This window comes from Corvus brachyrhynchos, unplaced genomic scaffold (genome assembly GCF_000691975.1).
Source record: "Corvus brachyrhynchos isolate BGI_N302 unplaced genomic scaffold, ASM69197v1 scaffold21, whole genome shotgun sequence".
In the NCBI taxonomy this organism is placed as follows: Eukaryota; Metazoa; Chordata; class Aves; order Passeriformes; family Corvidae; genus Corvus; species Corvus brachyrhynchos.
This window is the reverse complement of record NW_008236924.1, coordinates 73,376-87,603: the sequence shown is the minus strand read 5'-3', so window position 1 is coordinate 87,603 and position 14,228 is coordinate 73,376. Positions and strand designations below refer to the sequence as shown.

Genomic DNA, 14,228 nt, shown 5'->3' with positions numbered 1-14,228 from the left:
GTTGGCCTACCCTGTTGACTTCTGCCCTTTCCTCATGTTTTCTTCTCCATTCTTTTTCTGCTGGAGTGACTGTTGTATACAGGATTAAGCTGGAGCCTTTCAGAAATAGATGCTGTGCCTTGTACCTACCCATGGGTATTTAAGGCCATGACTTGGATTACAAAAGTCTCCTTGTGTTAGTACTGGTGAATATATTCCTTCTTTGAATGTCTGGATATGAAATAGATCACAATGTTCCCATTTTCAGCTGTGGTTTTCATGAAAAGTAGAATTTTTTTAACCTCTCCTGACTGTTTAACTCTTGGTGGGTAACATGAGGAGAGTGAAACTTGCCAGTAGAGTTTGTGCTGAAATGAGGCTTCTGAGTCCTTTATTGTATTTGAATTCTTTCAATTTAAAAATGCATTAGGAGGAATTGCACTAAATGGGAGGTTGGGTGCCCCTAGGATTTCTCCCTGATACTACTTTTAAAGAGTTTTAAATTGAGACTGGAGTGATGAAATTTTTTTTTAAAAGCCTTTGCTTCTTTTCCCCCCTCCTTCCTCTTTTCTCTTTAAACAGGAATTTTTGCTTATCTAAACTACAGAGTGCCTCGCACTAGGAAGGAAATATATGAAACCCTGATAAAAGGATTACAGAGACTGGAATACAGAGGATATGACTCTGCAGGTATGTTAACGAACTCAACAAATTAATTTTAGCAAACAATAGTTCGTTCCATTACTTTTTTGGGTGCTTTCAGTGTCTGGCGTCTTGGATTTTTCTTTCTTTATTCTACAGATTAACAGATCAGAACTAATTAGCTTGGTTCTTGGAGTGCTACAGCTTTCCTCAGGACTTAAAACTGGGTGTTTAGCTTTGTAATTAGGTGGTTGAGGTTAGTACACATAAGCAAAACAAACAGGGTGTGGAAGAAGATCTCTATATAGGGCCATGTAGTTTGTGCCTCAGCCTTTTTTGTGCATGTGAATCCCAGTGAAGGATGGGGAAGATTAAATTTGTTTTAAATTTGAGTTGGCTCATTTCATCAGGCAAGGTATTTCAGTCTGTTGCCAACCACAATTTGAGATGGCTCATGTATGTTTTAATCTGTGCAATGGATATAGACTTGAGGTAGTTTCATCTGAACATGCACAGGTCTAGGAACAGACTTCAAATATATCCCTTTAAAGGGTAATTTAAAAATACTCATTTCAGTGGTGTGAGCCTGTATTTTCTCAGCCTTTTCCTTATTCTAGTGTATTTCATGCTTTAAATAACACTTAATGACTATGTCCTGTGCTGTAGGAGTCGCAATTGATGGAAATAATAATGAAGATAAAGAAAGATTCATCAAACTAGTTAAAAAAAGAGGAAAAGTAAAGGCCCTGGAAGAAGAGCTGTACAGTAAGTGTTAAAAATGACCCCTTTACTTTGGCCTCCCAGTCAGATACCATCTGCATCTCAGCAGAAAGTCAGACCATAAAATTGCAGTTACGATTTTGTGTCAGCAATAACTGCACTGGGGACTCCAAGCAGCTGAATTTTTTGTGCCCCTCAAATCTGCGCTCAAAAAGCAAGCTGACCTTCAGATATAGCACTGTGAAATTGTCAGTCTATACTCCCTTCTTTTGGTTGCTCCTTTGTTCCAAAGCTGGGTGTCTTTGGTGCTTTACTCATGAGATTTCTGTGCTGCATGGCTGAAACATGCACTCTGACAGAATTTACAACCATTTAAGCAGCTGGCTGTCATCACAATCTGCTTTATGCAGTGCTTCCATCTGTGAAAAGCTGAAGTTGTGTTTTAATACATTTACATTATAATTTGTAGTAATGGGGTCTGTTAGCCTGGCTGTTAGTATTGGCTAAAAACGCTCAAGTCTTGGCAAGCAAGGATTTAATCACAGTAGCTTGGACTTTTGGAAGTATAATGTCAAGAAAGCAAATGGTTTAAAAAAAAGCCAGAAGATAGCTTTTAGAGTTTTGCCTGTAGGAATTCTCTTTGTGTTTTACTAATTGTGTGTGCGTGTGAGAGAGAGAGGAGAGAGAGGCAACATTAATTATTCAGTAAACTGATTTTCTCCTGTATAGAACAAGATGACCTGGATTCAAAAACAGATTTTGAAACACATTTTGGAATTGCTCATACTCGCTGGGCGACCCACGGAGTACCAAGCGCAATAAACAGTCACCCTCAGAGATCAGATAAAAGGAATGGTATGTAATCTCTGGAGCACTCAAACCACATGGATCTGAAATGATTCAATCCACAGAGCACATAGGTTCTCACTATTGTTATGATATCTATTTTTTGTAATAGGGCTAAGCTGTTGCCATTCTATTTAGCTTAAACATGTATAAAACAGCCTCTTCTCAGGCTAAAGTAACACTAAAAATTAATGAGATCTGTTCTCTGAAAATTGCATGTTAATTGAAGTACAACATTCTTGTTTTGAAAGGTGAGACTGAAAATAGAAATGTGTCAATATTGCCTGGGCCAGAAAAGGGAGATTTCAAATCATTCTTTACTTGAGATTGCTTGGTGCTCTTCTACTGGGTGTTGTTTAGAACTCTCTTCATTTGGAACTGCCTTTGTATGCTTTTAGAATTTGTAAGCTTCTGCTTTCTGCTGTCCATATTGTGATAAACTGTAGGTCTGAAAGCTATAGCTACAGTTTCAAGTGTACTTCTAAGCTTTTTTCCCCTTGTAATTTTGTGTTCTGAATTAAATATCTTAATTTTTCATTGCTCATGACTACATACACCTATTTTTTTCTCTTAGAATTTGTTGTCATCCATAATGGAATCATCACAAACTATAAGGACCTGAGAAAATTTCTGGTGAGTTTGTGGCAACTTGATTCTAAAACTAGAACATTAATACTCCTCCAAAGTACCATCTGATCTTTCATGACTTCGATGGAACTTGAATTCAAGTTTCTTGATATCATAAATAAGCTGTGTGAAAGAGTCTGCCTAATAAAGATGCTCAGGAGCTAGTACATGCAATATGTTCCTGTAATCCTAAATGCAAAGTATTTATGAGTAGAGTAGCAGTTTGTGCTGAAATTCTTTGAGAGGGTGTGTGGAGTGGGCTCTCTCCTGTCTCTTGGGGCTTGACAGATGCTAAGCAAGTCTTACTACGTGTCTTATTACAGTATTTCCCAAAGATTATCTATGGCACAATAAGTCCTTGTATTTTATCTGTAGTGATTTGTATCCACTGGTCCAATGTAGTGCTCCGAGCTGTCTGACTCTGCAGTTTCTGGTGGGAGGCAGCTGAGAGGCCCTTCAGCATTTCTGGCCTGAGGATGGACACAATTTTTACCCTTCTATATGGTATTTCAGGAGAGCAAAGGCTATGAATTTGAATCTGAAACGGATACAGAAACAATCCCCAAATTGATCAAATACATGTATGACAACAGAGAAAGTGAAGACACCAGCTTTTCAGCCTTGGTAGAGAGAGTTATTCAACAGTTGGTAAGTGGGAAATTACTTTTTTTCCTGTACCACAGTATAAGCTACGTGTGGGGTTCCTTAGCATTCTGCCTTATGCATTAAGATCCTCTGCAGGAGTTCTTAGAAGGTGCTGCAAATAACACTTTTAGGCTTCTAAACAATGCTTAATAGACCAAGAAATGATATTAAAATTTTGGGGACTTTAAAGGCTTTTCACTGTTAAATCTTTAAATTGCAGTAGCAGTGGGTTTTGTTTGTGGAATTTTTTGTTTTGTCTTGGTTTGGTTTTTTTAGCAAGAAGTTAATGCAGCTTTTTAATGAAGCAGTTTAATTTAAAAAAAAAGTAATAGGAGCCTCTGGGGGTTAAAGTCTCTCATAAATGGCAGTGTGTTCTTAAAGGTTATTCTGATCGTGTTGAAACACTGCTGTGATTCAAGTTTGGCCAATGCCTTGGCTCTCCTATTTGGAAATAGATCTAAGAAGCTGGACTAGTTTCCAAACTGCGAAGTGGGAATCTACTGTTACTCAGTATGTGAATGCTTAAAAACTTTGATAGATGCATTGCAAACTTGGAGAAAGCTGGCTTTGTTTCCTCCCCCAGTCTCCGGGCAGATGTTTTCCCTCCCCTTCCTGCAGTTTCTTACACTCTTTTCACCTCCCCGTCTCCTCTTTAAAGCAGCTCTGTAGGATTCCTTGGAGCAGGGCTGGAATCCACACGAAGTCAAGCCCTTTGTGGGTCAAGAGGGAACAGCAGTGCAGGCCCAGAGCTGAGGGGAAGGGAGGCTTCACCTGGCCCCAGAACAGGGGCAGAGTGCTCTCAGTGGAGCCCTGTGAGAGGAGGGAATGTCACCATCTCTGTCCCGCTTGCAGGGTTGGGGGACCTTGGCTCCTGCTTTGGGAATCCTCCTCCAGGATTTTGCCAGCTCTGTTAGTACTATAGAGTTATTTTTTTGGGTTTTTTTATGGTGTTATGGATTTTTTGTGTGTTTTGTTTTTGAAATACATTAATGAGAATTTGCTGCTTGAACTAGAAATAGTAACTCCAGGTTTTTAGTTGAAACTGAATGGTAATGCTCTACATGCAAATTCTGATTGAAGGTCTGACTGAAAGTAAATGTCTAACACTCTTCATGTTGATTATGAGTAACATCTCTGACATTTTCATAACCTTTGCATTAGAAGTTATTGTTTTTATTTATAAAGAAAGGCTAAGTGCTCGCTTCCTGATCTTTCAGCTGTTGCACTGTTAATGTGCAGGTCAGCTTGTTCTGCTCCACAGCCAATTCCTTTAAAGGTGCAGTTTGCCCTCCAGGATGAGATTCCTGATAGCAGTTCCTTCAGTGCCTCTTCAGAGAGGGGCCCCAGTTTAATGAGATGCAACTATTTGAGATAAGTTGTTTAGGATCTTTTTTTTCTCCTCTGTGTTCATGGTTTCCAGGAAGGTGCTTTTGCATTGGTTTTCAAGAGCATCCATTACCCAGGTGAAGCTGTTGCTACCAGGTTAGTAAAAGTCCATTTTATACATAATGCATGCTTTTTATTAGGTAAAAAAAAAAGCCAGCATCTCTTAAAGATACTAAAATATTGATGTTTAAAGTGCTTAATTAACCAAAACTCAGTGAGTCAATAAAGAATCTCAGTGTATCTAGTGTTTCTAAATTTGTATTAAGAGTGTGCTAACATTTTTCCTATATCAAAAAGGGGAGAGGGAAGGGATATTACTCAGTTTTAATTCCCATTGAGTAAAGACTGAGGTAAGTATATTCATGTTGGCTAAAAGACGATCATAGTAACAGGTTATACAAATAGAGTTCTATAGCTGTCATAGCATTTATGGTGTCTTTCTGTGTAAGTTCTACTTTTATTTATGACTTGGAAAACAGCTTTCAGGAAATGTAAAGATATTAACATAGCAAGTGATGTAGCAGTGGAAATAAAGACTCTTTTATGTTACAACCCAAAAGCCCATTGCTTCTGTGGTCTAAAATAAGACTACATTGAAATTGTGAAAAAGCCAGCTGTACCATCACTCCAACTGGAGAACATCTTCTGAAATGAACTATTCTATATGTGGTTCAGGTTTGGGTTTTTAGGGCTGAGGGATTTAAGAGAAGCTAATCTTGTAATCTGAGTGTGACTTGTTCTTTTATTCCTATGATTTTTTTTTAATAAGGTCTTCAGTGTGACATGTAACCCATATAGTTAAAAAATGGTCTTAATATTCTACAGTTTCAGAGGTGCAGTAGTGATGGTTGATGTTTCTGAGTTTGAAAGGCTAAAGAGTGTAACAGTATTTCAATTCTAAAGAGCACGGGAGTTTATCGTTGTCTCACTTTAGAGGAAAAGTAAACTTACATTTCAAATTGGAGCCTGTACTAAGCTGTTTTCTGATTACTGGAAAGAAAACAGCTGGTTCATATACAATTTCCTATACCTGGATGTAGTTTATGGGTAAAGAATCACCAACGCACATGGTACTTACTCATATAATAATATTTGGTGAATCTTGCAGAAGAACCAAGTTTATATAACACCTGACATGTAATGGCCTTAGGATCGTGGTTGAAGGAGGCTCTTCCTGTTTAGGAAGCTAGATGGGATATTGTCTTTTCAGCTTCACAGATGTCCTGTAACCTCTTTGTATGCACATTTTTCTTTATAAACTTGAGTGTTTTGCTTTTTGTAGGAGAGGCAGTCCTTTGCTCATTGGGGTTAGGAGCAAGTACAAACTCTCAACTGAACAGATTCCTGTTTTGTATAGAACATGTAAGTTGATAAATCAAAATACATTATTTTTAAGAACTAAAATTACTGTTACTTTATGATGAGAAATTAGGTTAATTGGTTCTTGTACCATAAAACTACCAGCTGATGCCAGAAATAGCTTCTTGGCTGAGGATATTTTTATACTACTGAATGTGTAGTTCATGTAAAAGTCCCATCCCCCAAACTATTTCTGTAACTGTGATACCCAAACCTGTATAGTCTGTAATCTTAACTTGAACAGAACTGGTTTTGCATTTAGAATGTCTCATTTCTTTAATAGGCAACATTGAGAATGTGAAGAACATCTGCAATTCCCGAATGAAAAGACTGGACAGCTCAACCTGCCTTCATGCTGTTGGGGATAAGGCAGTAGAATTCTTCTTTGCTTCAGATGCAAGGTAGTAAAAGTACTTCAACTTTTCTGAAAATACTAAAAGTGAGCTCTGAAAATCTTATGCTGTCTTGTGGCTTTCTGAAAGAAGAGCTTTTAATCCAGGTAACATCAGAAAGCCCCCAGGCTCAGATGCTCAAAAAATGTTTGCAGTTCAAATGCTGCTGACAAACCTTCAGAAGTGCAGTATCTGCCAGTTGCTGACCCCTACGTGAAATACATCCAGTGTAGGAAAGTAATTTGGGTACAAATGGACACTTAACAGCTGAGCATTTGGGCAGACTATAGGTTAGTCAGGGTCATGATGTCTTTAATTCAGGTATCAGAGGAGTAAAATAGCGGTGCAGTTCCAAGCTTGGCAGGAACCTGGACATCAGGCACACATTTATCTGGAAACAAGAGCGTGACCTTAGCAGGATCCATCAGGGACCCTGGGAGGCCACTTCAGAGCAGCAGTGGTTCCTGAGCCTCCTGCTGTGGGTTGCTGTGAGAGTGCAGAAGGAGCAGCAGATGGAGCCATTGCCTTTAGGATGGCTCTGTCTGTAGTTAGGTCTGAAAGGAAGAGAGAAGCAAGGCTGGAAATGCTCTTGTGGCATATTTAATTGCTTTGCTGTTACCAACTCTGACGCGTCAGGTTTGTCTTGCTTCTGTTTTTTTCTCTGTAGTGCTATCATTGAGCACACCAACAGAGTGATCTTCTTAGAAGATGATGACATTGCAGCAGTAACTGATGGGAAACTCTCAATTCACCGTCTGGAGCGTTCAGCTAGTGATGATCCTTCCCGGGCCATCCAGACCTTGCAGATGGAATTGCAGCAAATCATGAAGGGTGGGTTGAAACATCTGTAAATGAGTATCACCAAAGATGGACAGTTACTGTTTATGCAGTAGATGAGGCAGAAAACTGCTAATTGGTTGTGAAAATTACTTTTTATTCAGGCTGTTTGTACTGGGGGATGACAATTCCAAGTTTTGAGACTAAGCGAGAATGGACAGTCTGGGACCCTATCTATTTTAGCCTTGGAAAAGTCATAGATACTTCTATTCATTTCAGTATTTAGTGAAAATATAATAATGTTAGCATGTTGTCGTTGTTGGCAAAGTTTTACTGTAAATTAATAATTGAAGTGGAACAGAGCAGTTTCCTTATGAAGGAATTTATTTACCTTGTCAGTGCTGGGAGATGGAACCAACCAACCAGAGTGAACTATCCATCCTTCCTTTCGTCTTGCCTGTTCTAAGCTTTTGTTTAAGCTAACACAGTCAAGTTAGCTTGTTACCACAGGTCATCTTAGAAGTTCTCTTTGTAACTGGAATAGACTTAAAATAACAAAGCTAAGCATTGCCATGTCATGTTTTTGTAAATAGGTAACTTCAGTGCCTTCATGCAAAAGGAAATCTTTGAACAACCAGAATCAGTTGTCAACACAATGAGAGGCAGGGTGAACTTTGAGAGCAGCACAGGTAACTGAGAACAGCCCTTCAAACTGCACTAAGTTTGAAATTTGTAAACATGCTATCTAGAAAATTAAACACACTATCGATATATGTGTATTTATTTGTTTGCAGTTCTGCTGGGGGGGCTGAAGGATCACTTGAAGGAAATCAGAAGATGCCGAAGACTGATCATTATTGGCTGTGGGACCAGTTACCACGCTGCAGTGGCTGTATGTTCCCAGCCTTGGTTGAAACGCACATATAACTGGGATTTCAGACAACAGCTCTTCATCTGCTTTTTCTTCCATCTCAAACTCTGTCTTTCATTGAGGGGTCTCACTGTTTTATTTAGTTTTCCTTAGTGCTACATTCTTTATTAATGCTCCAATGACATTACCTACCATGCTAGAAGCTAACTTTTTCCACCTTGGTTTTTAAAGCTCTGGTGAGCTCTAATTACCAGCTCTTCTATTAAGAATCCATTTAGATTTTCTCTGACTTGTAAAATGTCCAATGTTAGCAGGTGGCAATATTAACAAATACTGTGTGCTGCTTGAATACAGACTCGACAAGTCCTGGAAGAATTAACTGAATTACCAGTGATGGTGGAACTTGCCAGTGACTTCCTGGATAGAAATACACCTGTATTCAGGGATGACGTGTGCTTTTTTATAAGCCAGTCAGGTGAGCTGCATTTGCTGTTGAGTGAGTGCTGTAAGATTGCTTTCCATTGCACTTTGCATCGTGTAAGTGTGGATACAGTTATTTAGAACACACTTGTGTAGAATTTCATGCTTTTCAGGAATCATTATTATCCTCTGCCAACCTGAAGTCAAGATGTGAATGTTTTCCAGGTGAAACTGCAGATACACTCATGGCCTTGAGGTACTGTAAAGAACGTCGTGCTCTGACAGTTGGCATCACAAACACAGTTGGAAGTTCTATATCCAGGGAGACTGACTGTGGTGTGCACATCAATGCAGGACCTGAGATAGGTGTGGCAAGCACAAAGGTAATTGCTGTTCAGTGTTTGACTTTCATCCTTCAGCCCTGTGGAATACAATTAAAATTTTAATTGCAGCACTTCAAACTGAGATCATATTCACTCTCTGCAGAATTAGCTGCTAAATGTTTTTATTTTGTCTGCAGGCTTATACCAGCCAATTCGTGTCTCTTGTAATGTTTGGCCTAATGATGTCTGAAGACAGAATTTCCTTGCAGAAAAGGAGACAGGAAATCATAACTGGACTAAAATCATTGCCAGGTATATTGATATTTTGGGTTTGAGGAGGTGTAGGGGATGTTGGCAATAAATACTATTGTTGGCAATAAATTCTTTCTCATTTAAGTTTCACTCTCCCCCTCATACTGAAAGGCAGACAATATGAGAAAAATGGACTGTTAATTTCTGCACTATTTGCCAATTTTACAAGCGCCCTTCCAAGAAACTTGGCAGGAAGATTGGAATTTTCATGGGTTGGGTTTTCTAATTACAATAAGGTAGTTTTGTATGAGAAATATTACTTGATCTCCTAAATTCATGGTTAGAAATTTTTTAAGCCTCCCACTTTAAATCAGGATGGATAAAAGGAAACTAATTCAAAGTGACTTTCAAATGGATGTTTCACAACTTCCTTTAGAAATTCAAATGGGATGTATGAGCACTGCTTAAACCAATAGTTGCTTTAAATTTATTACTGTAAGGCTGGAGAAAATATCCTTAAACTGCAGTCAAAGTTGCTAAGTTAATGGTTGAATTGTATTAAGTGTATTTATTCTATTAGATAATTAGAACATTCTACTACAAGTGAACTATTTTTTCCAGTTAAAAAAAATTAATTTTTTTTTTTTCTGTGCCTCAATAGAAATGATTAAAGAAGTCTTGTCCTTGGATGAGAAGATACATGATTTGGCTCTTGAACTGTACAAACAAAGATCATTGCTGGTTATGGGTCGTGGGTATAATTATGCCACTTGTCTGGAAGGAGCTTTGGTAGGAACTTCTCAATATTGTTTAATATTCTTGAAAAAGAGATTTTGTGGCTTCTGCAACATAGTTTATTTCTAATATTTCATTACAATTTAATTCTACTGCAGTAAAATCGCTATCTATAACTAGGAGCATTTAATTCAACACATACATAGGGTGAACCTGGATATGATATCAGTTTCCTGTTTCACATAATAAACACAGTGTTTAATGAGTGTTTAAAAACAAGAAACTAACAATTTAAGTTGCTGACCCATTTGAAAACAACATCAGAAAAACGCAATGTGCTGATGTTGAGAAGAGATGCTCATGCAGGAAACTCATGAATTATGTTATGAACGCTCTGGTAAAATGGACACATACCCATTTCTCAGAGGAGTTTGATGTGTTAAAGGTAGACTGCAGTAGCCAAGGTTGTGCTGGGTGTTTGGTTCCTAAAATTCCTGTTGGTCACTCCATGTGCATGGGCGAGCTCTGCTGCTGCCCACAGCCTGCTAGAAATCCCAGCAGACACCCGTGTGTTTTCACTACTACTTGATACTGGGTACATGTATTTAAGTAGCAGAGGTCCAGCCTTGGTGTTTTGCTTCTTGTGGCTGTCATTTCTCAGCTGATTTAGTAATAATTTGAGGCATTTCATTTTTTTTAGAAAATAAAAGAAATCACCTATATGCACTCGGAAGGTATCCTGGCTGGTGAGCTGAAACATGGGCCCTTAGCCCTAATAGATAAACAAATGCCTGTTATCATGGTGATAATGAAGGATCCTTGTTTCACCAAGTGCCAGAATGCTCTGCAACAGGTCACTGCTCGGCAGGTATGGTGTTTAACTAATTAACTTATACCATGTCACAGGAAAAGAGATTGTGCACACTGCATTGCTGCTGACTGTGCATCTGGAAAGGGACGTACTGCTGATTATTTTTAATTATTAAGTTGTAAATGAGATGATACATCTGCATTGCAGGTTGTTATTGCAGGTTAACATTAGCAGTGAAAACTGATTTCATATGGCTTGTTTGTTTGTTTTGGGGTTTTTCTGTTTTGAAGCAAATGGAATTAATATTAAAACTCTACAGGGTGAAAACATTCAAGTCTTACAATATAGTGAAAGTCAAGAGCCATTATGCAAGACTGGTATTGCCTTTGTTAGCTAATTGAGTGTCTTCAAAGACGTGTCGGCATGCTATGAACAATATTTCGAAGTAGTTCTAGGCTAGCTGTTCACTTAACAATGCAAAATTTTATTTTCAGGGTCGTCCAATCATTCTGTGCTCTAAAGAAGACACTGAAAGCTCAAAATTTGCCTACAAAACCATTGAGCTACCTCATACAGTTGACTGCCTTCAAGGAGTGTTGAGTGTCATTCCTCTTCAGTTGCTTTCATTCCACCTGGCTGTTCTCAGAGGATATGATGTAAGTGTTTTCTATATTTAACACTCCATTTAGTGCAGTTTTGAACTTCCTCCTACCAGTGTAAAGTGAGAGACCCAGTTATATGGCATATCTAAGAGATAGCTATGAAAATAGCTAGTGAAGTTCATAGTGAGTGTGGTTATAGAGGTGGCATTTCAGTGCCAATTCTTCAGTTTTGTATTTTTAAATTAGTATCCTTCTAAAAAAATTTTAAAGCTCTTTTGCTTAGTTTGATTAGTTAAGAGTGCAAATGGGACTTTTTCAGAGAACTCAGTCTTGAAATGTGATATTGTAGTTTAACTTAAAATAGGTCAGTGCTTTGCACAGCTTGGTTTGTTGATGTGTTGGTGTGTCAGTTTGATAGTGATGACTGCTTTGGAAAGGTACCCTGTGCAAAACAAATATGTATTTGTTAGGCGGGTTTTGGAAGCACAGATGAATTCAGCTGCGAGTCATTATCTGCAGATCTATAGCCTGTTGTGTGTGTTAATGTGTCTAGAATAAAGCAGAACTCATTAGGAAGTCTGAAAGAGCACACTAAATGAACTGTCAAATGCAGAATGTCAGTATTACTCTGTCATACTGAAAGTCTGTCTCTTCATTCTAGGTGGACTTTCCAAGAAATTTGGCCAAATCTGTTACTGTCGAATAACAGCCAAGAACAGCTGATGTGTTTGTCACCAGACCTCTGAGTTATACTTGTAGAATGTGTTGTTCTGAACTGATAGGTAAATGTTCTTTTTAAAGAGAATGACAGTGCTAACTGGAAAGTGTCAGATGGATTTATCTTGCAGCTTTAAAAGCTTTTGATGTGCCTTGTACCCAAGTGCTTTTGCTCATGGCAAATACTCCTCTAAGTTCTGAAATTGCCAAAGAAGATAAAAATTGTTTACACATGGTATACTGAATGAACTTTTTTACTGTGCAATATATATATATATATATACAGCTCTCTCCAGAGTAACTGTGAACATTTTTTTAGCCTACACTACATAACTAGTTTTAAAGATATAGTATTTATAAGTACAATTTGTATAGCTTTTTTTAAGTTATTTTTTTAGTACGTTGCTTATCTGTAACATTGGTAATGCTCAGACTGTAAATACTGAGCGTGTTGATACTTGTGTACAGGTGTTAGGGATTTTCCTTCTTCAGCCTCAAACTGGAAATTTGTTGTCCCCTCTTCTTTCCCAGCTTCCCTTCCCCCTTTGCATCTGTGTTTCATATTTAACCAGTCATTTACAAAGTTCTTCTGTGGCTGTTAATTCCCAGCTATGTTTTAAATGTCTGCTTCTTTCAACTGTTTTGAAAAGCCAGAACGACATTTGTTTTGTATGCCACCCCAGCTCTTATTTGCATAACATGTATAGTGCAACAGAATAAGGGAACTGGATGTCTTTCAATTGATATTTTTGTTTGAAGAGGGTACAATGAAATGACAATACAATTAAAAGATTATATAATTCTTCTTGTTTTGTGGTTTGGCTTTGTGTGTTTGGGTTTTTGTTTATTTTGTAGTTGTCTTTTTTTATTTTTTTTAAATTGATGACTTCTATCTCAGATCTGAATCAAGTCCTCTTTTAGTACCATATATGTTTGCAAAAGAACGCTTCGCTAGTTGCGAACCAACTTGCAGTAGGGGGGGCCTTATAAACCTGCAAAAAAATAAGGTAAATACACACAAGAAGTTCCCTGCTCATTTGTTTGGTTTTTATTTCCAAATGGCCAGAAAGCATAGTATTTAGTTTTTCTGCATTTTATTAACTAAATACTTCACTAGTAAAGCTTCCTTTATGATATTCCTCTGCAGGCTTGCTTATAAATTGAGGAGTTTGAATGTTTACTTAGGTTAAGAGGTTGAAAGTGTTACACCAGCTTGTTGTAATAGAGGCTACTTACTGGAAACTGCCCTAGTACTTTTTATAATCACATAAAAGAACCAAAATCATAACGAAAAGTATAGTACTAATCTGACCTAAATGCCAAGAATATGTAACACTGTGTCTAACATGTTTTGGTAGAATGATGAGAAGGCCCCTTTTACTCTCTGTCTAGAATTAGTATTCTCTTCATATTAAAAATTGGAACTATCAAAGCATATTGATGTCATCTACTCTATATGCTCCATTAAATTGATTTTATTGAAAAAATTGCAGGTGCGTTTTTCTAAAATCATCTGTGAGAACAGAAATCACAGAAATGGGAGAGGTGGAAAATGGAGTTTATTTTCAGGCAGCACCTGTTTTAAAAAAACAAGCAGTTCTCATGTCAAGGTGGGGGGTATGTAATGGACAGAAGGCTTATGATTTTTGAGTGTGGTTGAAAATAGCTCGGGGAGGGAATCCCTTCCCTTCTGAGCCATCCCCCTGGAAAAGCTGTGGGAAGTCCGTGCCTGCCACCATACGATGTCATCCTGCCACTTTGAGGGCTTCTTGTCCATGGCAGGTGTTTGTGTCACGGAGGGCTTCTCCCGGCCTGCTGGAGCTGTGAGGAGCTGGCAGTAGGATTGGTGCCATAGCCAGTCATGACATGGTGCTGCAATCAAGTGACATCATGACTATCGCGACAGCCTGGTATCATGCGATGACATCACAACTCTCGTGACAGGCTGACGTCATAAGATGACATCACGATTATCGTGCCAGTCTGACGCCACGCGACGACACCACGACTGGGGGGCGGCGGCCGAACTGCCCCGTCACTGCGGGCCTTCAGAGCCCTCCCTTATATAGCAGCCAGCAGGTCCCGCCCCCAAGTTCGATTGGCTGAGCTCCCCGGCGGGGGGCT

At 38.6% G+C, this 14,228-nt stretch overlaps 1 protein-coding gene across 1 annotated transcript; it reads left to right on the top strand.

Moving 5' to 3' along the window:
- Positions 1 to 216: 216 nt before the first annotated feature.
- GFPT2 (glutamine-fructose-6-phosphate transaminase 2) lies at positions 217 to 12,909 on the top strand. The gene is made up of 19 exons (XM_017728072.1): positions 217 to 304; positions 562 to 669; positions 1,288 to 1,386; positions 2,071 to 2,196; positions 2,762 to 2,820; positions 3,328 to 3,462; positions 4,880 to 4,941; positions 6,128 to 6,207; positions 6,488 to 6,605; positions 7,264 to 7,427; positions 7,967 to 8,062; positions 8,168 to 8,265; positions 8,599 to 8,719; positions 8,890 to 9,047; positions 9,185 to 9,299; positions 9,901 to 10,028; positions 10,675 to 10,842; positions 11,280 to 11,441; positions 12,049 to 12,909. Exons 1-19 carry the CDS (start codon positions 232 to 234, stop codon positions 12,091 to 12,093), a joined length of 2,115 nt encoding a protein of 704 aa, XP_017583561.1. The 5' UTR covers positions 217 to 231; the 3' UTR covers positions 12,094 to 12,909.
- The last annotated feature ends 1,319 nt before the right edge of the window (positions 12,910 to 14,228 follow it).